General features: G+C 37.4%; 1 protein-coding gene across 4 annotated transcripts in view; it reads right to left on the reverse strand.

The window, feature by feature from the left end:
* Positions 1-1150: 1150 nt before the first annotated feature.
* Positions 1151-26136, reverse strand: part of LOC131050672 (uncharacterized) — a 153960-nt gene continuing 128974 nt past the window's right edge. For all 4 annotated transcript variants that reach the window (XM_057984883.2, XM_057984884.2, XM_057984885.2 and 1 more), the window contains 6 exons: positions 5955-6013; positions 5480-5575; positions 5184-5296; positions 3484-3604; positions 3324-3351; positions 1151-3206 (listed from right to left, as the gene is read on the reverse strand). In XM_057984883.2, coding sequence (XP_057840866.2) covers positions 1702-3206; positions 3324-3351; positions 3484-3604; positions 5184-5296; positions 5480-5575; positions 5955-6013 — 1922 coding nt within the window. In that variant the 3' untranslated portion in view covers positions 1151-1701. The remainder of the gene's footprint in view (positions 3207-3323; positions 3352-3483; positions 3605-5183; positions 5297-5479; positions 5576-5954; positions 6014-26136) is intronic.

Here is a 26136-nt window from a genome sequence, read left to right on the forward strand (position 1 = left end):
TATGATTTCTTATTCCTCATTGATTCACAATGCTTTTGAGATTAATTTGTGTTGGTTATTCAAATATCATTCATATTCCTTAGAAGATTTGCACCATCTTTGCATAATTGTTTCCAATGGTGAAGCAAATTGTAATTTGGTTCACTAAATTGTCATCAATTTCCTTCTTTGATAGCATTAGAGCTAGATTTCCAAGCCCTTACCTCTTTTGCATTTTATTCAAAAAACCTTGTTAGAATTAGGATCGAGTGCTCATATTACTAAATCATAAGTTAATCAAATCGTGGTGATTACATTCCTAAAGCTAGTCGTCCTTTAAGTTGATCAATCCTAGAACAAAACGTAAGCCTCTTTCTGTACCTAGCAAAATCACATCAAGCCATTGAGTTACCCACACATCAAGACCTGGCAATAGAAACAATGGAGTCATCTCAGTTGATCATATAATTTAGCATCTGAGAAAATTTTGTTCGGTTATTTTATTCCTCGTGCATAAGTTATTCAGTTATATTTATAAACCACTCGACTTCAAGAATAGTGCATTTATGTTTGTAGGACAACAAATATAAATATTATGTATCCTTTCAATATGAGCATTATCAACATTGGAGATGACAATTTTCTGTTGTTGGTAAAGTGATCCTTTAGCGTTTGGAGGCTGGCTTGCAGTCTCCATAGGCGTTGCTCAATTTCTTCCAAAGGAAAAGAGTAGGCTGTAGTTGCCTCGTAATTTTTATTTCATAAAAACTTACAAAAAACCAAGATCCTTCAAGGGATAATCAAGGATACAGATATATTGAATATCAAACAAGTATAAATCATTTTGAGTCATAAATCAGTTTTTTTCACTTGAATGGAACATGGTATTTGAAACTTTTCGTTCTACAGCAAGGTATCTCAAAGGTTCTATGATACGAGACATGAACAACGAGAGGGAAAAGGAAAAGGAAAACAGAGATCCACACGTTTTGTAGATACCTCCAAGGGCCCACATACACGTGAGTGAGTTTCAAGTTGGACTAAGATTGTTTATCAATTCAAAAATATTAGTGTTATACTATTAATAAACATCCAGTGATTGGATGTTGTGAAATTCATGAAGTTGATTATATTACCTCTAGTCATGTTTCAAATTCTGGAAAAATGGATATCTGCTCATAAATTTCAGTCATAACACCATTCTAAAATACCACAGCAGTTACACCTTGAAAATACCATCAATAGGCATTGAACTGAAATTGACATACGATTATAGCAAATAAATGTCCCAGATATTTGCTGTGTTCTACGTTTTGTGTTTTTTATTACAATCAGGAGAAGAATATAACACTCCAAACAGTATTGGACAGTAACATTTGTAGTGCCACTTTACAAATATTTCTTCCCTCATCTTGCTGCCCATTGATACAGACAAAAGTGACTCTTGGCATGTCTGCCATGTAATTGGAAAAAAATGCTTTCCTAATTCATATTTTAAATAATACATGCAAGCACCTTTTCTTTGATATTGCCCACTAAACCTTTACAACAGAATATGTTTACAAAAATTGGCATGTACTTGCATGAAGACATGATATATTACAGAAATCCTTACAGAAGTAGCTGGCAAGCTGCTTAAATTACAGTAGTAACTGTTTGCAACTGGGATCATAAAGATGCTTTGCCATAAACCATTATCTCTTTATTCAGGTAACATCTGGTTCATCTGCTCGACTGGGGCATGTATGGGAACCGACAGTCTCCATCTAAATTCTGTCTGGAAGTATTTATATTTGTTAGTGAGGGAGATGCACCCATTGGATCTGCAATAACTTTATACTCGGGATTTCCATTTCTCTGCAATTGGGATACTCTTTCCAAAATTGCATCTACCCTTTTGTCAATTTGGGAAATCAGCGGATCTATTCTTGGACCTCCAGTGAGCTGGTCTTTTTGAGAACCTTGAGATGATACAGGAACTTCTGTATGAAAGAGATCAATATCGTGAGAAGCTCTCCACTTGTCAGCTGAACTAAAACCTTGGACTATAGAGGGCTGCTCTGTGTTGTATAATGAAGAGTGAGACTGTCTTGCCAAAGTTGGCAATGAACTTCTCTTTGTTTTGTTAAGATCATTAATGTACAAAGGTGAATATTTGTGTGTCTGATTTTCAAAAAGCTTATCTCTGTTTCCTCCAGAATTTTTCCTTGCAAGGAAATGACTTGTTTCTCCTATGTCCAGTCCAATTGCACTTACCATTAAACCCTTATTAGGTGTACAAGGGCTCCCACTTATTTTGTCTCTATTGTTTAAAGAGTGTTCTGTTAATGGTAAAGACAGTATTTGTTGCTTCAGGCTCTGGCCACAACCCTCCTTGAGCCCAACGGAGACATACTTCGATAAGGATGCTGAGGGGTCATGCCCAACGTGAGTAACCTGGCTTCCCAAATCCCGTAAATGCAAGGCCATTGATGAATAGGCATTCGTAATTGACATATTTGTGGTGCTGGAATGAAGTGCATGACCAGATTCTTTGCCTGCAAATGAGCCAATTTGAGGTTTCATTTCACATTGCTCTGTGGATAATTCTACAGCACTTGTTACTTCTCTATCTGAAACTTTTGTGTCAGTGTACATGCACACTGAAGAGCTTCTGTCACTACTTGAGCTACTAGCAGATGGTGAGTATTCATCATCATCATCTGACATGGGCTCCAATGCATATCTAATTTCTTTCCTTTGCCGCTTTCCCCTTCCTAGCTCTTCCTCCTTGTCTGTAACTTCTGTCATGGGTCCAAGAAGCTCTTCCCACTCTTTCCCGTTAACCGTGGGCTTTGTATCTTCATCCTCAGTAATGGGCATACCTTGGATGGCACCAAGATAACCATTTTCTTCTGAAATGTCCTTTTCTCTCACATTAATCTCTCTATTAAGAAGAATTTCTATATCTTCCTCTGTATATTGAATAGATGTAGCTGCAATCCCATGTTCATCAAGAATATTCTTTGCCCCATGGATCAATATATCATGCAATTCCTTAACTGTTTCATTCTTAACAGAATTCATAACCAGATTCTCCATGGCCAGTTTTCTTCTTGATCGTTGCAATATTTTCTCCTCAACTGAACATTTTGTTATCAGTTGATATACAATCACAGTTTTCTCTTGGCCAATCCTGTGGGCCCGCGATTGAGCTTGTAGATCCACAAAAGGGTTGAAATCTGGATCTGGTGGAAGAATAGTGTTAGTAAGAAGTCATCCACTAACATCTCATCTTTAACACAACTCAATTTGCTTGTACTAGAAGCATTATTTCTCAAAAAGAAATAAATAGAAAAACATACCATATATAATGACTGTATCGGCACTCGGCTGTATCATATAATAAGTTGGAATTAGATAATCATAAAACATTTTGTAAAGCACAGCCTACATAACATATATAGCCATCAAATGAGTTCATTTTTATATTAAGAATTTTGGACCACATCAAAAAAGACATACCAAATTGATCCCAAGGCCACCAGCCCGAGTTGAAATAAGAAAAGCAAATATTGTGCTGCCTGTGCTATTAAAGTTTTTGATCCTTTGTTGTCTTTCAGATGATGAAGTTTTCCCATCAATTCTACAATCAAGAATAGGAAAAAAATTATTAACGATTGAAGAAATAACATAAAAAGATCCAATACACTATGCTATTAAAGAATGAAAGGTTTCAAAATAGTTAGAAATTTTGAGAAAAAGAACCAAGATGCTATGAAATAACAAAAAGATTACTTTAGTAGCACATAAGACTAAGATCAATTTCTAATCTCATTGAAATAGTGGACTTGCTACGTCATTTTCCCACGAAAAACAGTGCATTCACTCTAAATTGTCTATGTATTTCTTGGCGGTGTGGCTTCCAGTCATCTAACATGTTGTATTGTAGTGTATGTAGACATTTCTGCAACAGAGATTTGGATCCATCGAGTTAGAGGGTTATTCAAGAGTCTCCAAGCATGTCTACAGTCAATGCCTTCTTGATGAGGCTAAGGGACTTTTTTACTTTGTACTTTTCTGGTCAGCTGAACTTTGACCAGGATAGGAGCATGAGCTGAAATCTTCCTTTACCCCTCTCCACAAGAAGCTTCCTTGTATCATCATTATAAGCTCCACTTGTCAAGGAAACGCGCAACGTGTTCAAACTTCAAACACATAAATTGGAACTGCTTGGAAGGGAGAGTAAGACTTTTTATTGTATTAATTGCATTATCCCTGCAAATGGAAGTCATTTGTTGGTCCAGCTAAAAAGTTTCACCTTTGTTTTGTTTAGCATGGTGTCCCAAAGTATCCTTTAAAGCTTCACCCAAACTACCATTCTGTTATGGAGGCTGTAGGGTATATGAGGAGAGCAAGAGGCCTAAAGGTCCATTCGAGTTGCGTAACCCCGGGTGGGGCTGGTGGCTGAATGGCTGGAGTCATTCCGTCCTCCTAGGCTTGGTGGACAGCCTCAAGGCGCCTTATAGGATCTCCCAGGCTGCTTTATAATGTGGATGAATTATTGGGAAAAAGCCTAAAAAGAATCCAGCTGCACATTATGTAAACTACAGCGACAATTAAGATATGTTTCTAACCCTAGCAGGAAAGATTGATCTTATATGTAACATGACTGAGGGATCTCAATCAGGATCTAATTGGTAAAGTTATACCTCTAACAATCTTACCTTTATTATTTGAATAGAGTTTGTGATTCTAGGGCAAAAACTAGGGCATTTACAAAAGGGGGCACTAAAATCAACAACTGATAAATTGTTTGATTTTATCATTGATGGCATGCCATGTGCCATATTATATTAAGTTAATGAAATTCATCTACAAATAATTCATATTTATAAATAATGAGATGCCATGTGCCATATTATATTAAGTCAATGAAATTCATCTACAAATAATTCATATTTATAAATAATGAGATGCCATGATAATCTTTATATACAACTTGGTTCTACATTGAATGCTTTGCAAAGATAACTCAATTTCAAGGCAGACATTGCACGCAAGAGAGAAGTTTCAACCTATTATCACTGTTCCGGAGAAATTCCAGTTTGTTTGGCCAAATTTATAAAGCAAGGAACTATAAGTAGAGAAAGTCATTCTACTGTCTACTAAAAATAAATTTCTTGTTAGTAATTTAAACCAGCTTCAAAAAACACCAGACTTACCGGCAATATGAAAGCCCTAGAAAGCTCATGAAGTCCTCCAATATATCAAGCATCTTTGTCATTTGTGAGAACAGTAGTACACGATGTCCGCCTTGTTTCAATCGTGGAAGCAACTGTAACCACCAAATACAGAATTGATGAGATGAACTTTTTTCTTATCGGTACAATATTCAACATGTTGAAAAGAAAGATATCTGTAACAAACATGGTAGTTGAGTTTTGACAATCATTTTGCAATCAATGAATTTCTTCCAGATTCAAAAATATTTATTAATGAGAAGAAAGTTGAGCAAGACCTTTTCTAATAGTTGAAACTTTCCAGATGCTTCAACCAACAGTTTGAAAGCTTTCTCTCCAGACATATGGCATGGTTCTTGTCCAGGAAAAAGATACTGCCCATGAAATAGAAAAAGAATACTTCAAGTTATCACTTATAAATTCAATCTTAGTCTGTCCTTCAAATAGATTCCGAAGGCAAATCTGAAATGAAGCACACGTTGTATATCACTCAAGTCTAATTATTTGTTAATAATAAAAAGACAGCACATCCCTGATTGGATATTTGGCCACTGTTTGATAGTCATCAAATATTAAGTGGAATCATTAGATAAAATATTCATTAAAAATGGAATTTTCAATTTTCAATAAAGCTGGTTAGAGTTAAAAAGGAATAAAAGAATTTTCAAGAATATGTAAATGAGAAATCAATTACATTGCCTGAAATCTTTTATTTTTAAAACAAAGGTAATATCTCCAAGTCTGATTACTCACTGGATGATTGCAACACATCTTCAAGTCGACTAGGAGGTTATTTAAGCTTCTCTTTCTTCCTGCATTTCACAACCACATCACATTCATCCAAACTGACAAGCAAAATATATGAATTTTGCATCTTGAAATCTTTAAGTTTTCAACAACACAACATTTATGATTGCATGAATGATCTGTTCAGAAAATGAGCATTAGTGAAAAACAAAAAATCATAAATTTTGGATGTCTTTGAACCCTGCTCCCCATGATTGACCTTGTGAACAAAAAATGACATATCTTCAATCTAAAATGTACTTTTCTACCCATGTACTTATGTTTGCATTGTAACCTAAAAAAGATATTAAATTCGAAGGATTATCAGTTGTGAATATCTTACAAAAAGGCATGATGTTTAGATAGTTTCCCAACATAAGGATACCATAAGGCATTAAATATATCAGAGGTTTTTAGAATTCAGAGTTCAACACTCAAAATATTAAGGTAATTCATAGCCAGTGACTAGAATATGACGAAGTGGAAATCCCCCATCTTAAAAAAGCTTAACATCCCTTAGCAACCAAAAAGACTGGTGAGAAAATTGAATTTCTGAATATTTACTTATATCCTGAGTTTACCACTAGATTCCATTTCATATTGTGTAGGAGGTTATCAAAGTAATGCAGAAGCCTCTTATAGTGATGATAGGTATCCTTGTGGATCGATCCTCTTGTACAACCTAACCCTTTAGTTTGTCATCGGTTAGTACACTTCCCTGATTAAGGATTTAAAGGTCTTCACTTTTCTGCTACCCAATAAATCATGAAACCAAACATGCCTTTTCAGAATCTAGGACTGCTAATAGTTCCAAACAGAACACAACCTTTTCTAGGAAGGAGAGTTGGTGAGAAATCTTTATGGGAATTGTCAAAATGATTAAGGATTGTTGTTTTTTAAGTTTTAATCTTCTTATTTCATTTTCTTATTATACATGTAATGGATCAATTTAATCTTATCTATGTACCCCTTGAGCAATGTTATCTTTCTATGGGACCTTTTTTCACTTGGAAATCATGAAAGACTAGAATAGATCGTTGTTGCAAAATCATTGGATTCTGATCTTGAAACATGAGACATAAAGATCGGACCGTGCTTATGTTGGCTTACTGATTTGTGATGATTCTTGATCTACGATTTCCTTAATTGCTTCGAATGAGCACTCTTGAGCTAAGTTACAGAACATGGCGATTTTCATGGATGAGCTTCGAATTTAATCGAATTTCAAACTTTTATTAAAAAATCGTTCAAATTCGGCCATAAAAAAATTCTGCTAAAAAGTGGGCAGACAGCAGAATAACTTTTACAAAAACTACAAATGTGAAATAAAGTAATCCAATACAATGACACTTTTGTATACAAAAGAAATGGCAAGTTCCTAGAATAAGAGGGTGGTTTCCTGCACGCTAAGATTCTATTCAACATGGTCCCCAGCTGTGGCTATATAAAGGCCAGACAGAAAATGATAACTTGCAAACCCACATTGAATTATCACCTAGTAAAAATTTTCTTAGACAAATGAAGGTGTCAAGTGCACTTCCTTCTGCAGGTTCAAAAGGGATTCCACTGTACATTGTATTAGGCATATCATATATGATCGCTAGCATTACTGAAATTCCTATGTTTCTTATGGTTTATATTTTATAAATGTGCCATCTTTTTATAATGACTTCAAATCTATTTAGCAAAGTTAAGCTATTATGATAATTTAGTAGAAGTATCAAGTATACATATATTTAAAAATAAACAAAATTATATAAGGCGGATTTTATCCAAAATAAAAAAAAAATCAAATTTTTCCCTTGTCGAATTTCATCCAAATTTCATGGCTGTCGAAATCGAATTTGAACCTTGTGACTTAGCTCAAGTGCATATGGTTTTGATTCTCAAGGAAGCCATGCCTTCATTCAAATACCAAGTGCATATGGTTTTGATTCTCCAGCCTCTTTTGCTTTTTCAAATCAATGATGACCCAAGTCTTGATTCTACAGAGATTTCTATATACTCTTTGGGCAATTCCATTGTTCGTAATTCATAGCAGAACCACCTATTCAGCTTACCATGTAATAACAGAGGATGAACTTTTTCGTTTTGAACTGCATAAAGAGGACTTTCCAAGTCTTGATTTTTACACGGAGATTTCTATATACTCTTTGGGCAATTCCATTGTTCTTAATTCATATTGGAACCACCCATGCAGCTTCCCATGTAATGACTAAGGATGAACTTTTTTGTTTTGAACTGCATCAAAAAAGACTTTCAGTTTTAGAGAACCTCTAATGATAGGAAAGAATCCTATTATAACAAAAGGTAAGCATTTTCTTTAGTCATGCGAATCACATGGCCTTCTTATTCCTGCTGGGCTTCCTTGTTTTCTGAAATATAGAGGGTTTTCTTTCTTTCTACACGCAAGATGCACATTTGATTCCTCTTCCCTGCTCAATCTTGCAGTCTTCTTATTACCCTTGACAATTCCCATAAAGATTCCTCACCAACTCCCCTTCCTAGGAAAGCTTGCATTCTAGTATCCACCACAAAACTATGGTCTCAAAATTTCAACACTCTTTATCATAGACCAGACAAATATGTCCAATCTCATCATCTCCATCTTCTTGTCATTTTATTTTCATAACGATATCAAAGGAGCTGTTCCAAATATGCAATAACAAGGTGGTGGTGGTTGAACGTCTTTTGGCAGAATTTGGAACTATGGAATTGTTGGTGAATGGCATCTTGTAGATTAATTTCAAAAGTCTTTGTGTGCATGCTGCCCATTCTCTTGGTTATGACACATTATTCCTTGCATTTGTGAATCTGGAAATCACTCGTACCAAAATAATCACTAGAAAATGACAATTGGGCACAAATTTTCCAAGATTTATGGAAAACTCTTGTACAAGAAACTTTTTAGCAGGCTACAACATAGCATGTTAGAGTGACTAAAAAGAATTTCTTCAAGAGAGTCAAAAATATCCATCACATTTATACTCTTCATGCGATCATAGAGAACACACAAACAATAGTCCTCTAAAGTCAATTTACTGCTAAGTGGAAATTATGAAGAACTTTGAAATTGTAGCTAGAAACTAAATTTTATAGATGCTAACTAATATGGGAGTCTCTAAACCCGTAAATGAACATTCTAGAAGTCTTAGCAATATTAATAGAGTCCAACAAGTTTTCCTGCTTTCACATACTCTTTAGCATATTTATTAACAAGATTAGAAACTTTATAGACATCACACTCACATAGAGAATGGGTGTATATAGGTTGGAAGGCCTTTATACTGACCCCTAGATCATGAGATTCCTGGATAGATGGATATTTGGCGAGCTTGGAATACACCAAGAGTGAAGCAAACTCCAACCTTGTATTTCATGAAAGGTCAAGGCATCTAGGAGATCAAGTGGAAAGGTATGTTATTCAATTAAGATACATTAGTACTAATGAGCAAACAACGGACATTCTTACCAAGCCTCTCTTCAGAATAAAGTTTGTGTACTTTTGAGGTAAGCTTGGTATGGTAAAGAATGGAGCCCTAACTGAAATCGAGTTTCAACATCATTGATTTAGTTATATGTTATACTAATGTATTCCTCTATATGAGCAAAGATGTTTAATGTGTAAACACTTGTTAATGCATTTCTCCTTGAGAGAGACTTAAGGTGAAAGCCCTTATCTCCACCCTCTGATATGGTTCATGGTGGATGTCATGTGTGTGACGCCATGACAACATCACATGAGAGTCTCTGATGATTTCCTTGTACTTGTGTGTTTACCTTCTGGATGAGCCCCCACGAACATTATTGTGAGGTGACGATCTCTCAATGATGAACACTTGTACTTCTAATCATTATCGTAAGGTGACGATCTTACGATATTGATTGATCATCCCATTATGATGAATATCATGAGACGTGATATCTATGGATATGTCATAATGGTTTACATCTCTAGTAGTAATATCTATGGATATGCCATAATGGTGGATATCATGAGACGTGATATCTGTGGACAAGCCATAATGGTGGATGTTACATAAAGAGATATCCATGGTGGATATTATGTGACGTAATATCCATCGACATGCCATGAAGTAATATCCTTGAATATGCCATAATGGTGGATATCATGAGACGTGATATCCGTGGACAAGCCATAATGGTGGGTATTACATTATGAGATCATGGTGGATATCATGAGAGGTGATATCCGTGGATATGCCATATCTCCTAAATATCACAGTGAGGTGATATCTCTCTCTCTCTCTCTCTCTCTCTCTTATAGATGAATCTATTGTGATCACAATAAGGTGTTGTAGGATAGAAGATTATCCTCCCTTGCTAAGAGGGTGTTAAAGTAGATAGCATCGGTCGGATGAACCAAATGTCTAATTGGCCTTACGGCCTTAGACATTTGTCTTGTATTTATCCGTAAATCTATCCTTATTATTCTGATCACATATATATATATATATATATATATATATATATATATATATGTTATAGTAATCTTTTATTAGCTAATAATTATTTATTTAATTATTAGTCTATTATACTCTATGCTTAAGCTAAACTTAGGAATCTTATAATTCTTTAGGGTTTTCTCCTTTAGGGTTTCAAGTATCCTCTTATAAGGATTCTCTCTTTGTATTTTTATAACAACTGTAATTATTGAATTGCATTCTTGTTGCACAATCAATATGACTCTTCTTTTCTGGATCTCTGAATTCTGGCCTCCATAGCTTTTTTGCTTCTCTCCTTCTAAACAGGTTTGCATGCAAGTGATCTTTGGGTGCTGTAGAGTTGATTTTTCCTCAACTTCAATATGGTATCAGAGCTCCAGATCTGCATGACCCTGTCCTCTTCATGAGAGATTTTGGGCCGTGTTCTTCAAATATGTGTATTCAGGGGTTTGTGCAGTTGTTTTTTTCCATTTCTGGACGTAGCTGATTTTTTCATACATTTTGGTGCCAAAAGGACCTCATAGTTGGATTCAAAAGGCTGATTCCATGAATTTTGATAAATAATTTGCCTATTTTCAGTGATAGGGGCATCTAGGGTATGATTTTTTATTGACACGTATTTTGAGGCATGGAAATCCGTACCGCTGTACCTGCAAATTCAATTAAAAAAAAGATTTTTTTTTTTTTGTACCCTCTTTATGCCCTAAAAAAGGGGTTATTTTTCTTTTGGCCATAACTTGGTCATACGGAGGCACTTTTTTAAAAACCTTATATTGTTGGAAAGCTCTTTTCGAGCTCTATCCAGATCTGGAGGTTTGAACTTTTGATTTTGCTTTTTTGATGGCCTTTTTTGCTGTCAAAGCTAGAGGTTACTTTTTGCACTCTGGGAGACATAACTTGAGCATCCGAACTCCGTTTTTTGAAAACTTTATATCGTTGGAAAGCTTGTTCTGTGTTATTTCCATTCATATGAGTTTTCTTTCCAGATTCTGCTGTAGGTATATTTTATTCAGTTTTTTTTCTTTTCAGCACTTTGGTGAATATCTTGGATGTTTCCGCACCTGGGATCTCTTTCTTTGAATAGGATGTCTCGTCTTTGGCTTTCCGTTTCCAATCTTCTGTCTCTTCTTATCATTGTCGCATTTTATTTATGCAAACGCACTGAGATAAAGTGCCACCATGCATTGTATACTTGGGATTTTGCACATCTTGTGCCTTATTGTACATGCACTACTTATAAAGTGCCATGGGGGGTTGATGTTTGCCTTTTGTTTGTCATCTACCTTTGTCAAGTGAATGTTCCTTCCACGACATTAGCCTCATGATGTGTGTCAAATGAGTGTTCCTTCCACGACACTATGTACTTTTTCTGCACCTTTGATGTTCCTGGTTCTTCGTCATACAGTTCTTGTTGGTCGTTCTTTTCAGTGTACCTGTCCCTCTCCCTTTTCAGCATTATGGGGAGGTTTGTTCTGTTGTTTTAATGCTTCCTTGGTTCGATTGATCAGCTCTTCAGGCTATGGTGTTTCATGCCATCTGTATCTTCGAGTTCAGTTGTTTGCCTTTGTTTGCCATCTGATTCATGTAGTGTCATTTGAGGGCACTCATGCAGATTACAGTCTTCTCTACCTGGTCATGTTCTATTTCAAAGGAGCTTCTTCAAATCAGCAGTTACTCGTCGACAGTGTTTGCAGCTATTTCATGCTTCAGTGGTGTTCTTCATGCTCTTCCTTTTTGTTCCTATCTTCTGGAACACTCTTGATTGGAGGCTTCTTAGTCCTTCACTTGAGCTTTTATCTCTTCTTGGAGAGGAGTTTTGTTCCCATAGGGTTTTCTCCTTTTTTCTCCACTTTACAAAGACTTTATTGTACTTGGGTACCTCATCAAGCCTAGTTGTCGGGACCCATTGTTGCTTTCCTGCATTTTTTACATGTTTTTTTAGTCCTTAATTGTTTTTTAGCTACTCCCTAAGTTCATCTTAAGAGGGGGTGTTAGAGTAATCTTTTATTAGCTAATAATTATTTATTTAATTATTAGTCTATTAACTCTATGCTTAAGGTAAACCTAGTAATCTTATAATTCTTTAGGGTTTTCTCCTTTAAGGTTTCAAGTATCCTCTTATAAGGATTCTCTCTTTGTATTTTTATAACAATTGTAATTATTGAATTGCATTCTTGTTGCACAATCAATATGACTCCTCTTTTCTGGATCTCTGAATTCTGGCCTCCATAGCTTTTTTGCTTCTCTCCTTTTGTGACAAGTTTGCATGCAAGTGATCTTTGGGAGCTGTAGAGTTGATTTTTCCTCAACTCCAATATATATATATATATATATATATATATATATATATATATATGTAATCATTTATTTGTTGATCAGTTAATATTATAATCAATATTATGAATAATTAGTAACAACCTTGTGTTACTAATTATTCATAATATTAACTATATCATTTCATTTTGACATTACCGATTTATTGTAAATGATAGCATATTATTATTGAATTGCATATTGAATGATAAAGTTATTATAACTACCGACTTGTATATTATCGGTTTGGTTGACCGATTATGTTTTATGAGAACCCGACGATATTATCGTGGGTAATGCATTAGTCAAATGGTTGTCGACGTGACTCCACATAGGAATCAAGACTCCTTGTGAAATCATGTCGGTTCCACAAGGAGTCGTGACTCCTTTGTGTACCATCATTGCATATAAATATTGATGCCATGTTGTCGATAGAAGCCACCCCGAGAAAAAAAAACATATAATACTCAGCACAAGTTTGATCTGTGTAACCAGCATATCATTGACATTTCAGGACAGCAATCTGTGAAAGAATAAAACCTGCAATATTATTATAATAAAATTAAGAATTCACTATCTATATAAAATCTGATCCAAATTTAACATATTACACTTGCAGTCAATTTAGTTTAGCAGACTTTCAAAATTAAAAGCAACAATATTACTATCAAGAAATATGATGAATCTACAACAATTGGTGTTAAAGAAGCCACCTCATAATAAAAACCCTAGGGGCTAAGAGAGCCACCTAAAACTCAAACAAACAGGTGTTGTAAGATCCGCCCAAGCAAAAATGCAGTGAAATTCAAGTACAATCCATGTGTAGAATTGCCTGCAACTGGTTTAGGAGATTTTGTCAACTAACCAGCTATCAAAATCAAAGGGTTTCCATCCTCCAATCTCCAATGATAGGTAATTAGGGTGTACAATCAACACAAGTAAAATGAATGGATGAACAAGTATGCCATCTCTAGATCACTATCTTGATTAAATATGCAATTTTCAAATTCTTTTCCTCACTACAAAATACACCCACAAACAATCCTTGGCTGACACCATTATTTTTAAAATAATCAATTTGTTAAATAACACTTGCAACCCCCATAATCTAAGCACCCGTTCAAACACTTGCATTTACGGGTCAATCAAGAAATTTAGGGGAAACAGGCATATGACAAACCTCCCTCCCTGAGATTGCTTGCCCTCAAGCAATTCAAATTCGGATGCTTCAGGATATCAACTCCTTCCCATGTAGCATCTTCATTTAACAAATCCAGCCACCTCACCAAATATTATCTAATGATTCTATTCTGCAGCTTCCATTCTCGAGCATTCATGATAGCTTCTAGTATCAAATGAGTCTTCATCATCCTAAACTGATAAGCCGTTTGACAATACAACATGCTGACCCAATGCATTTTTAAGGCAAGAATCATGGAAGATCTTATGGATTTTGTTCTTGGGTAGCTCTAATTTATAAGCTACTTCTCCCACCATTCTTATAATTATTGGGGACAACAGAATCTAGGTTTCAACCTTTATGCTCCTTTCTTCTCCAATGGAGGTTGCCTATAGGGTTGTAGCCTTAGGTAAACCATGTCTCCAACTTCAAAAACTCTTCCAGTACACCTCTGATCTACATAGAACTTCTACTATTTTTGGGTGTGCTGAAGATGGTCCTTGAGGGATTTCAATACCCTTTAAGTCTACTTAATCATATATGTTGCTTTGGGCACCTTGTTTTTTGTGATTGCAAGATCCAAAAAGGTTAGAGCATTATATCAATACAAAGCAATGAAAAGTGACACAGATATGGACATATAATATGAGGTATTATAACAATCTTCTCCCAAATATAACAATTTGTGCTAAGTTGTCTACTACCCAAAAACCTAATTTTTTAGGTACCCTTGAATCTATTTGTTGACAATTTAGTCTATCCATCCATCTAGGGGCGATAACTCATGCTAGGGGTGAGCTTTGTTCTTGCCAAACAAAACAATTCTTGGCAAAAGAGACTCAAAAACCTATTGCCGCTGTCACAAACAACGTTCTAAGGTAACCCATGTAATTTGAAAACCTCCTTGAAGCATAACTCACCAATTTGGAAAGCCTTTTAGTTGGAAGATATGGCATAAAAAAGTGCATAATTAGTGGGTTTGTCCACCACCACAAAGATGTAATCTTCGCCATTTATATTGGGTAGCCCAGTAATAAACTCCATAGATATAGTTTCCTATTTTTATTCAAGAAAGGGTAATGGTTGAAGCAAGCCTACAGGATAGACTCACTCCACCTTGTTCTGCTATCAAGATGAGCATTCCTCAATGTGCTTTGAGCACATCCCTTTTACTACGTTTCCACGAGAATCCCTCTCTAATCTGTTTGTATTTCTTAAAATACCTTGGATGCCCAACAAAGAAGCATCATGCATGGCTTTAAAAATCTTTTCCTTCATCTTTGACTCTAGAATCAAGTATATTCTCTCTTTATGCAAAATTAGGTATCCTACCACTTTGAACCTGTCATCTTCTAAACTTTCATCCAACAAGTAGTAGAAAAAGCATTCTTAGCATATTCAGATACGATGATGGTGACCCAATTAATAGAGATGTCAAAAATGGTACATAGAGTGGGTCTCCAAAATAATGCATCAGCAACCACATTATGCATGCTCTTCACCAAAATCATATGCTTGCAGCTTGTTTATCTACTTTTGTTGCCTTCCATTCACGTCTTTATGATTGAGAAAGCACATGAGACTATCATGATCAGTCTTAACCACAAACTTGTCACACATCAATTATTGTCTAAACTTCAATAAGGTATGCATAACTGCTATCTCCTTATCATAAATAGTAAACCTTTTTTCCTGCCTCTATTATTTTCCTACAATCAAAAGCAATGGGATGATGTTAATGCATCAAAACAACTCCCATGCCCTCACCAAAAGCATCACATTTCAACAAAAAAAAGCATGAAATCATGCATCACCTTTTTAGTTTGTTAAATTTCTGCTCAGCAAAATCTATCCACTTAAATGCTCCCTTCTTCGTTAGAAGTGTAAATGGTACTGTAAGTTGAGACTTTCTTAGTACACAAACTTGTCGACTACTCACAAGCTTTTTTCAGCCTGCCAATACTCAAAGTAAACTCATTAGATTATTTACCCATTTTTTTGCAAACAAATCACCAATTATCTCAAGTACTCACTATAACAGTGAAATTTGGCAATTCCACACAAAAACTCAGAACTGAGTAATGATGTGATTTTGACTCAGGAAAAATGCAAGTTTTGCTCATTAAAAACTCTATTCAGCCTTCCACACCACACACAAAAGAAAGCAAGCATTTTACAACGAATTGGGAAGATCTTTTAGGTGATTCTCAGCTTAGTTGAATGCTGGAAGAAATAAAATGAGTTCACTAGCCAACGTAGAATTGATTCAATTTGCTAAATTTGTTAGTTGATTAAAATCGTAATTGATTTAATTTGAATCAATTTTTCCCCATCTTTTTAATTTATTATTTTTATTATATTCATTAATTTAATTACCATATTACTATATTATATGTAATTTTTTAAATGCATTTTTAATTTACATGTTTTTTATAAAAACATTCATGTTCAAATTGCTATATTTTGTTTATCACGACAATTTTGTTCTTATCAGTATTGCAAGTTAATATATATAACCACAATGGCATCAACCTCTGCATTTGGTTCAGATTCAACAAGTGGAAGCTATCCTCTTGGAATTAGACACCCTTAAAGCCATGACCCTGCTTGAAAACATGATGTGATGGGATCAATGGCAAGGTCAATGATTTGTAACTAGCACATGAAAAAGCTCAATGGAGGCATCAATCGCCTCAAATATCATTTTGCAAGCATTCCTATCACAACTCCAAGTCATTGTTGAGTGTTTTGTACTTGGTGAATGGGTAGCAAAACCAAAAGAGATATATTTACGAGGCCATCCATAAGTATTACAATGAATGTAGAATGATTTGAAGTTAAGCTCATATCATTCTAGTTGACCACACAAGGCGCACTTACAAGCAGCAAGAGGCTAGTGGTATGGATTAGGCAGATTCCACATGAATACATTCAACAAATTCCTCCACTCAATCTAATTACATGAAAGCAAATTGAGAAGCAAAGACCATGCGAGTTGTTGAAATGACAAATCAAATTCACCATAATTCTCCTACTCTAACTTCTATTCTAATTTGGCTATTCTTCTAAGCTATCTATTATTCTATTCTATTCACTATTAACTATTAACCTTTACAAATGAAAAGCCTGAGCTTTATATAGAGAGCTCATTTACAATGAATGGCCAAGATTGAATCTTCATCAATGGCCAAGATTTTACAATGAAACCCTAACCAGGGTTTGTTATAACAAACTCTCCTTAGCCAATGAGAAAATTACATTCAAAGAATGTGGACCAATAGATAACAAGGGTAGGTGCCTCGAAGTTTGTGCCATCACTGGTTAGTCAAGTACATTGCATCTAGACATGTTGATGTGGAACTTCTTCGATTGGTAGAGATAGTGACTAGGATGATAACTAGGACGCCACCTCAACTCGCACTTTGTAGACTTGATTTGATTCATCATCATGAAGGGATGTTGAGAGATATACCTTGATACTCAACATTATTCAGTTGCTCAATATGATGATGATGATGATGAGAATTATTGATGTAGCTGAGTCCTCCTTCCATCCTTGCTTGCTTGCCTTAGAGTGATTGTATGACTTCTCCTTAACACTCCTTTGATCCCTTCATGCCTCTAGGGTGTGGTGAGAATCGAGATTACTCTCAAGTATTTTGTGCTTGTAAATGAAGCGTTCCCTTTGTATGCTGGTGTAGATATCTTCCTTGCAACTTGATCTTGATGTTGACATTTTCTCTTTAGGACACTTATTCTGATCTTCCTCCAACCTGGTCCTTTTGATCTCTTTCCTTACCTCCTGCAAAACAAACAATTGAGCATCAAACACACATGATTTATAACCTTTTCATACTCCCATTTTGACTTAATCTCTTATTCTATATGCTGCAGGTCTGATATGTATTTCTATAAGGGAGATCGCTCCTTTTAATAACTGAATTCGCTGTCTTTGTTAATGATGTGCTCCCTTGCAGATTAAATTTGCTGTCTTGCTGATCAGATTTGCTAATGATGTTGATCGGATTCCTTGCCTTGTTAATGAAATTCGCTGTTGAAAGAAGAACCTGCTGTGAATTAGTGATTGAATGAATGCTTTGAGTCTTCCTATATAGGTGTCTTAATGAGGAGATGTGTCCTTTTAGGGTGAGGCTGACTTGAACATTTTCCTTTTGAATAGGAATTATGTTTGGAGCAAAAAAAAAAAAAAATTGCTAGCCATTGCCCAAATGAGGAAATTCGCTCCTAGATCAAGGTAAGGGACAGGAATCAAGGAAATTCCGCTCAAAATTCGAGGCAAGGAACATAATTTTCCAATTTCACTCTTTACCTTGGGCAAGGTACGCTATTTGGGTAAACTTCGCTCTATTTGGTGGCCAAGGTACATGGTCTTAAGATGAAAATTCGCTCCAAGTTTGAGGCAAGGTACATGAATTGGAGAAATTTGCTCCATGTCCTCTCCAAGGACATTCTCTCTAGGACTGCTCCAAGGACATTCGCTCTAGGACCTGTTGGTGTCTGTTTTATCATCTACCAAACATTAGGATAGGATACCCGAAAGTATTCTATCCTCTCTTGAAAAATCACTATTGATTCCAAGGTCTATATGTGCAAACAAGCGGCTTTAGTGGAATAGCTTCTTGGTAGTGTATGCTGAAATTTCAAGGGGGACTTACAAAGCAGCACACATGCAATATATTATCTGGAAATGACCTTAAGCAACAATACATCAAAAACCTCACACTCTCCAAATGAGAGGAGGTAACCTTATATAGTTTCTCAAAATAAATGAATGGCCGAGATCAAACAGCAATCAAGGGCCAAGATTGAAAGTCCTAAACCCTAATTAGGGTTTCCCAAAATACTATCAGCTTAAATGAACAGGAGAGTGACACGTGGTGCAACTGCTAATTTCATTGAGGTGAGTGGCCACTTTCTTCTTTCAGAGATTCAAAATATCTGGACACAATGAGCTTGACCTCCTCCATGGTGACACTTAGCAAACCGCAAATCTAGAATTTGATGATGTCCACATCATCGGTACATGTGGCAAGAATGCCTTCCCACTCAACTGCTTGGGTGAGGAAGTTCTCATCGATGGAGAAGAAGTTTGCAATCTTTGAAAGATCGCCTTTGTCAATCATCCTTGAATCCTTGAAGAAGCTTGCCTGAATCCTAGCTCTCAGGTTCTTTGCTTGTAAATGCTTCTCCCTTAGGCTTTCCTTCTTCCAGATCTCTAACGCCACACGGAATACCTTGCCCAAGATCTCTCTAACACTTGCCTCTGTCTCAAAGCACTTGGTCTCAAAAATTCTTCAGAACCTCAATCCGAGTGACCAAAGTATAGTACCATGTGCTGAAGTCGTACCTATCTCCTGTCTGTATGATGCCTGCATCCACTAAGCTTCTCTTTGACATGCCTCGAATAACCTTCAGATGAGGGAGTATTTCATTTTGAATTTCATCCACCTCTTCCCAATTGGAGACTAGATCCTGGATACGATCGATCAATAAAGAAGCTGACTCATGTGCCAATACTAAGTTTTCTACCAGTGTGTCAGCACGCACTGAAGTGTCTGAAATCCACTCCTTTGCTTGAGTGTACGAGCCCTTCATATCATCATAGTCTTTCATTGATCCCTGCTGAAGAGACTGTGGCGGAGTAACCGAGAGCTCACGGTTGAGTGGGTTGGTAAGATGGAGAACATACTTCCTCCACTGTTGGTTCTCTTCTTCAACCTTCTTCCTCTTTTCTCTTTCATAAGCTAGACTCGTCTTTAGAACGTTGCAGGAGTCGTCAAAATATTGGACCTCTTGGTCTGGGTGGGCTTACCCAGCTCTATGGTGGTAACCTTGTAATCATCCGCGGCAACATTGTCTCTAGTCTTCCCTTCTTTGGGCACCGCTATCTGGATTGTCCTGAATCCTGCACTATCTCTCTGAATTAGGGAAAACTTCCTAGCGGGTTTGGGTGGTTTAGTTATAGTGGGCTCATTCACCTTCTCTAGAAATGCTGCAGTGACCTCTTCGGAGCGGGCCTCCTTGGGAACCTTGGCCTTTATTCTTTCTCTCAGCCAATCCGAAATGGTTGATTGCTCTACAGTGTTCCGGTAGAACTCATCATCTGCCTCTCCTGGGTTTGTTGGTATGCCATCCAAGAAGACTGTAGGTGCTTCAGTTTGCTCTTTGTCTAGACTTTGGATGACCTCTTCCACTACTTCCCTAATTGGTTGAGAAAGCACTCTTACTTCATCATCAATCATGCAGATGCCTCATCTCTCGCTCCCAAATTGCATTCTGATTGGGCACAATGGAAGCAGCACTTAGGATGGAGTGGCCTTCGCTGGACTCTCTTCTCTCACTTACAACCCTTTTCCTTGTGACCTTTGTGGAGCTTCCAACCAACTCCTTCCTCTTTCGAGACCCAACACTTTCTGGATTTCAAACATCACCGGCGGGGGTACGAGGATTGATGGACAGAGTATCATCTACTCCCATTAATTCGTAAGTCAAGGTCACACCTTTGGCCTTCAACTGCTTTGTCTTTTTAGCCGCCCACCACCTTGAATACTCAACCACCGACCTCATGAGGTCTGCTAGATCTGATTTCTCTCCCTCTGTCCAATCTATTAAAACTAAGGGTTCATTTTTCATCTTTTCAAAGCCCGGCTGCTGAAGTTCTAGGCTTTCTTCTACCTGATCGGCAACTCTGAATACTTCTGTTGCTCTCACCATACTCAAAGGGATTCTTGACCAGAATCTCTTCCTGATCTCGAAGCTATCGGCTGCATTAGCCCAGTAGTCTTCTAGATCCAGTCTGTGCTCAAACGTTGTTCCTTCAACCTTCTTTATCCTATGGAATGGATCGAAATTCCTTCTTGCCTTGTATTGATAGAAGGGATACCAAGCCAGCTCCTCCTCAGTGGTTGCAGCCGCTTGTGATGATGGACATGTTTCCAGCCCATTGCCAATTGTAAGTGAGGACATTCCTGCCTTCTTCTGCTTATCCCTTTGAATCACTAGATACTCCTCCAATTGTCTCACAACCTCGAGCAACACCACTCGGTTGGTAGGGTAAGATGGAAGCTTGTATGGAGGCTCGGAGAATCCCTGAATTCGGAGGTAAGTGAATTTCGGATATTGGATGTACCAACACCCGAACCAACCGATGAAGTCCATAGACTCTTGAGAGAGACTTTGGTGCAGCCCACCTTGAAGTGTCCGGGTAATGTATATCAGGAAGGTATCATTCACTCTTTTGAAATGGAATTTCTCCTCCATGTGGAGTTGGGGATAGCAATCATACACTGGAAACTGGTTCTCCTTGTTCCCAACTTCTCCTCTACAAGTGAGACCTTTGTACCTATAGGTCCTAGCCAAGGAATAAAACAAGTAAGAACTCATGAAGAAAGTCCTATTTGTCTCCAGGTTCCTCAGTTGGCTATCTAGGTTGTTGCTGATCATCTTGGCCCAGTCTATCATTTTTACTCCATTGATTATTTTATTAATAAAATAATACATCCAGGGTTCGAATGGAGCTCCTTGAGGATTTCCCATTATTCTATTGAGCAGGACAATCATGTCTCCGATGTCCTCCTTGATGTATGCTCGCACTAGGCTCTTCCTCTGGAGTTTGGAGGCGCCCTTCCTCGGCTTGTCTAGCCAGGAATGGTTAACTATGGCATCATATTCCTCTAGGTGGTCCTGGTACAAACCGTCAGCTTCATCCTTTGTCATATACACTGTGTTGTGGTACTCTGGGATCCTGAAGGCCTCTCTGATGGCCTCATCACTGATATTCGCCAGCACTCTTCCATCAGGTGCAACAATGTCCTTACTGATGGGGTTGTAGTGTTTGGCACATTCGACCACTAGTTCATTGCACTGCATGGTGGGGAGGAAGCCAGCAGCATGTACAATGCCACTCTTCATCATCTTTCGCGCAATGGTGGTAGGCACAAGGTTATCCAGACCAAACATTCGCTCCTTAAATTCCCTCAGATTGATGTGTCCGAGGTTGGTGTCGCTAATGTTCTTCCATTTTGAAGTCATCCTCGACTCAGGAGGAGCATCTTTGTCTACTTGAAATTTCATAATGTCTAGGGCCTGCAGACAAACAATGAAATTTTAAGTTAGAAAATAATTTGCAAAGTTTCGAAAATAACGGGGCTGCGAAATGGCTGTGTTGTGGAAAATTTCCATTTTATTCCCATACTTAGCCAAAAGAATTGAATTTTCACCTCAAAAACCCTCAATCTTTAGGCTGGTCGTAGTTACCACCAAGTGTCAAAACTTTCAAAAAAATTCATACTTAACAAAAAAAATGATTTTCTTTCTCCAAAATTTTCGAAAAAATCATTTATTAAATTCTGGAAAATATTCAGAAAATTCATAATTTTAATTTCACCTCTAACTTGGATAGAAGTAAGGCTAGAATTTTCTCCAGAATACTCAGAAAATTTAGAACATTTTAGATAATTCTTCTTCGTACTAGTCGCCTTTCTCCAAAAATTTGTGAAACTTTTGGTAAAAAAAAGTTACCCAACTTCCAGCAATGTCAAAAACTTTCTCCAAATGATCTTCAAACTGAAATACTTTACTAAGCTCTCCTTAGTAACTTCGAACTTCTTGGTGTAATAATGAAGTTGATAATGAAGTATTTGTAGACAAGGTTAAATCTTCAAGTAGAAACCCTTAAAATCATCCAACTCATACTTCTAATTTTAACTTCATGTTTCCAAGTTTTAAAAATATCTCAAAAAAAACTTTCCATTTTGATTTAAGTTTGAAAATATCCAATAATTCTCCAATATTCTCTTTCAAAAAAAACTTTCCATTTTGGATTTAACTTTGAAGATATTCAAAGGTCTTCCAAAAAAACTTTCCATTTTGAAGATATTCAATAATCTTCCAATATCTTCTTCAAAAACTTTCTATCTTAATCTTCAAGTTCGAAATCTTTGTGGATTTTCCAATATCGCTCAAACTTGTTGACTTTGCTTGACTTTTCATGTGTAGGGGGACTCTTGATGATAACTCTTATCATCTTCAAATTTTGGCGGACTTTGGAGGTCTCTAGGCTAACATGGCAGGGTTTGGAGGTGGTACCAAGGGTATGGTGGACTTTGATAACTCTTCCTTTCACATTGCATCTACTTCCTTGGGCGGAGTTTTGAAGGGTCCCTTCAACATTACATTTTGCACCTTGGGCGGACTTTGGTGTTTGCTCCTCAAGGCGGAGTTTAAGGCATCTCCTCATAGGGCGAACTTTGGGCAACATCTCCTAGGGCGGACTTTGGAGGCTCTACCTTGGGTGGACTTTGGACATCTCTCAACATGGGCTCCCCAAGTTGCATGGCGGACTTTGGAAGGTGCTCTTGGGCGGACTTTGGTGGCTTCTCCACCATTTGAAGACCTTGGGCGGACTTTGGACATCTCTCAACATGGGCTCCCCAAGCTACATGGCGGACTTCCTTGAAGGCTTCTCTTGGGCGGACTTTGGTGGCTTCTCCACCATTTGAAGACCTTGGGCAGAGTTTTGAATGCATGTCTAGGATGGCGGACTTTAGGCTTTACCCTTAGGCGCTCCACACACATGGCGGAGTTTGAACCCACCCCTTGGGCGGACTTTTGGCGAGTCCTCTAGCTTGGGCGGAGTTTTGACAAGGCTCCTACATGGCCTAGGCGGACTTTGAAGACCCCTCCTAGGGCGGACTTTAAGCAAGATCCCCTAAAGCGGACTTTAAGCAAGGCTCCCACCTGACATGCTTGGGCGGAGTTTTGATGGTGCTCTCACATGGCCCCCCACATACACATGGCGGAGTTTTGACATCGCCCCTCTTCATGGCATCATTCATACAAGGCTCAAGGCGGACTTTAGAGGGTCTTCAACACATGGCGGACTTTAGGAGGGTCTTCTCTTCATGGCCTCCCGCATCATGACATCATTTGAACCTACAAAAAAACCCTTGTTAGCCAGACTTAGAAGAATTCTTAGAAAAAAATTCAAAATTTCACATCTTAATCAAATTTAATCGGATTAACTTGAAATTTGAAATCCATGCCTAGGTGGATCATCTAAAGCAGTATGATCCCTAAAATCTAGGGATTTAGCTTTTTTAGGTCAAAACTTGGAATTTTCTAGTTCCGGTCGAAGCTGGTCAGTGGTGCAAGTGTAAACCCTAGGTTTGCATCCCGAAAAAGCAAAAAGCCTAAAATCTAGGGATTTGGCTTTTTTAAGTCAAAACTTGGAATTTTCGAGTTCCAGTCAAAGCTGGTCAATAGTGCAAGTGTAAACCCTAGGTTCGCATCCCGAAAAAGCAAAAAGGAGACATCCCTAAAAAATAGGGAAAACTTTCTAAAAATAGCCATACCGGGGATCGGGCTGAAAGTGCCAAAAACAAAACTTCCTAAAAAAATAGGAAAAAGCAAAAAAAGCAAACTTTCTAAAGTTGTCCAAATTTGTCCAAATCAATTGCGATCTTCGTCCTCTAGCCTTTCTAAGCACTATAGTGGTGTTCGTATTCCGGAATCACATAATTTGCAAAAACTAACTTTCAATCGTCAGGGCCTAAATTGTTCAAAATAGTACAAGGCTTGGTGAAACTGCAGCAAAAGGTCATAGGAGACTAACAAAACCCTAGAAAGCAGGAAAGAGAGGGTCCCCATTTGCAATGGGGCGATGTGTGAAAAAGGTCACAACATCTGGCGACTCCACGAGAGGAATGTTCCTGAATATTCCTAGGATAAAACCCATTCTGAACATTCAGAATCAAAAAATTAATTATAGCTAACTTACTCGCCGGCTCAGAAGGGCATTTAAAAAGGAAAGAGGAATCCTAAATTGTATCAAGATCTTTCATCCTTCAGTTATAAGTGTGTGCAAAAAATGCATTCATTCCCGTCTCTTAAGATCACTATGACTCTTTGGTTCCATCATGGCAAGTTGCATAATTTTAAGTGCTTTGCCTTAACTCCAAAAGCATCCTTGGATAGAGCCTTGCTGCCAGCGAGCTTGCTGCCAGCGAGCGTCCATAGCCCCCGCGAGGTTATCTCTATAATCTCACGGAGATTGCTCTACTTCCGATGATTTATACTTTGATTTGAAGGATACACCTATAGAGATTTCCGCACACCCAACAGCCAAATGTTTTGATTTTCTTTCTTTTCTTTCCTTTGATATTCTTTTCTTTTCACATATTTCCACACTTTGGCGTGTAAGCAATGAAGCATACCATGGGCTTGAGCATTATAGTGGCGCTGAAGTAAGACTTTTGACGAATTTCCTTATGTTTTCTTGCCATAACTTCATTGTGGGAGACCAAAATGACTCAGAGGATTCTTAAAGTGTACAAGATATAATGACTGAAAGACTCAGTGTCAAGATACAATTGATGATTCCCTTTTTAGTCAAATGCTCGTCCTAACTTTGAGATACTTTAGAAACAATTAATCTAAAATTCAAAGGCTCTTCACGAGTATTCATCGAAGGAATACCCCAAACACAGCTTAGCGGGGTCAAACCAATGTGTGCATGTTAAGCAACACCACCTTCTTGCCAATGGGAATCCTCCTTTATTACTAAACTAAAGCACGCGGAGGCAAACGAAAGCAAAACAACTAAGCTAACAAAAGCAAACTAAACTAAGGAAATAAAAACAACTAAACTAAACACACAACCAAAGCAAAACTACCCTAGCCATGTACAAACGAATTCCACCACGGAACTCAAGGCATGAAGTAATGTTTCAGGAATTGCCCATTAACGAGCAAAGGAATGTCATCACCTGTCAAGGTCTTTAACTTGAAAGTGTTCTCTCCTAGTATCTTGGCAATTTGGTATGGTCCCTTCCATAAGCAATCAAACTTGTCGTGATCTCCTTTTCGTTCATGGGGTTTATCCCAATACAGGACCAAATCTGAGATTTTGAAAGCTTTCGTAGTGGCTCGTCTATCAAACCATCTTTTGACCGTCCCTTGGTACTTGGCAAACTTCTCCAGGGCTTGATCTCTTTGTTCTTCTAGAAAAAGCAGTTAGGAGAGACGAATTTGGACTCTCTCTTCTGGATCCAAAAATTCTTGCATGAACTTCAGAGTTGGGATTCTTAGTTGGATAGGAAAAACCAAGTCATGTCCGTAGACCAGATGGTATGGGGAAGTGCCCAAAGATTTCTTAGCTCTTGTTCTGTCT

The sequence above is a fragment of the Cryptomeria japonica genome, chromosome 11, assembly GCF_030272615.1.
Source record: "Cryptomeria japonica chromosome 11, Sugi_1.0, whole genome shotgun sequence".
NCBI lineage: Eukaryota > Viridiplantae > Streptophyta > Pinopsida > Cupressales > Cupressaceae > Cryptomeria > Cryptomeria japonica.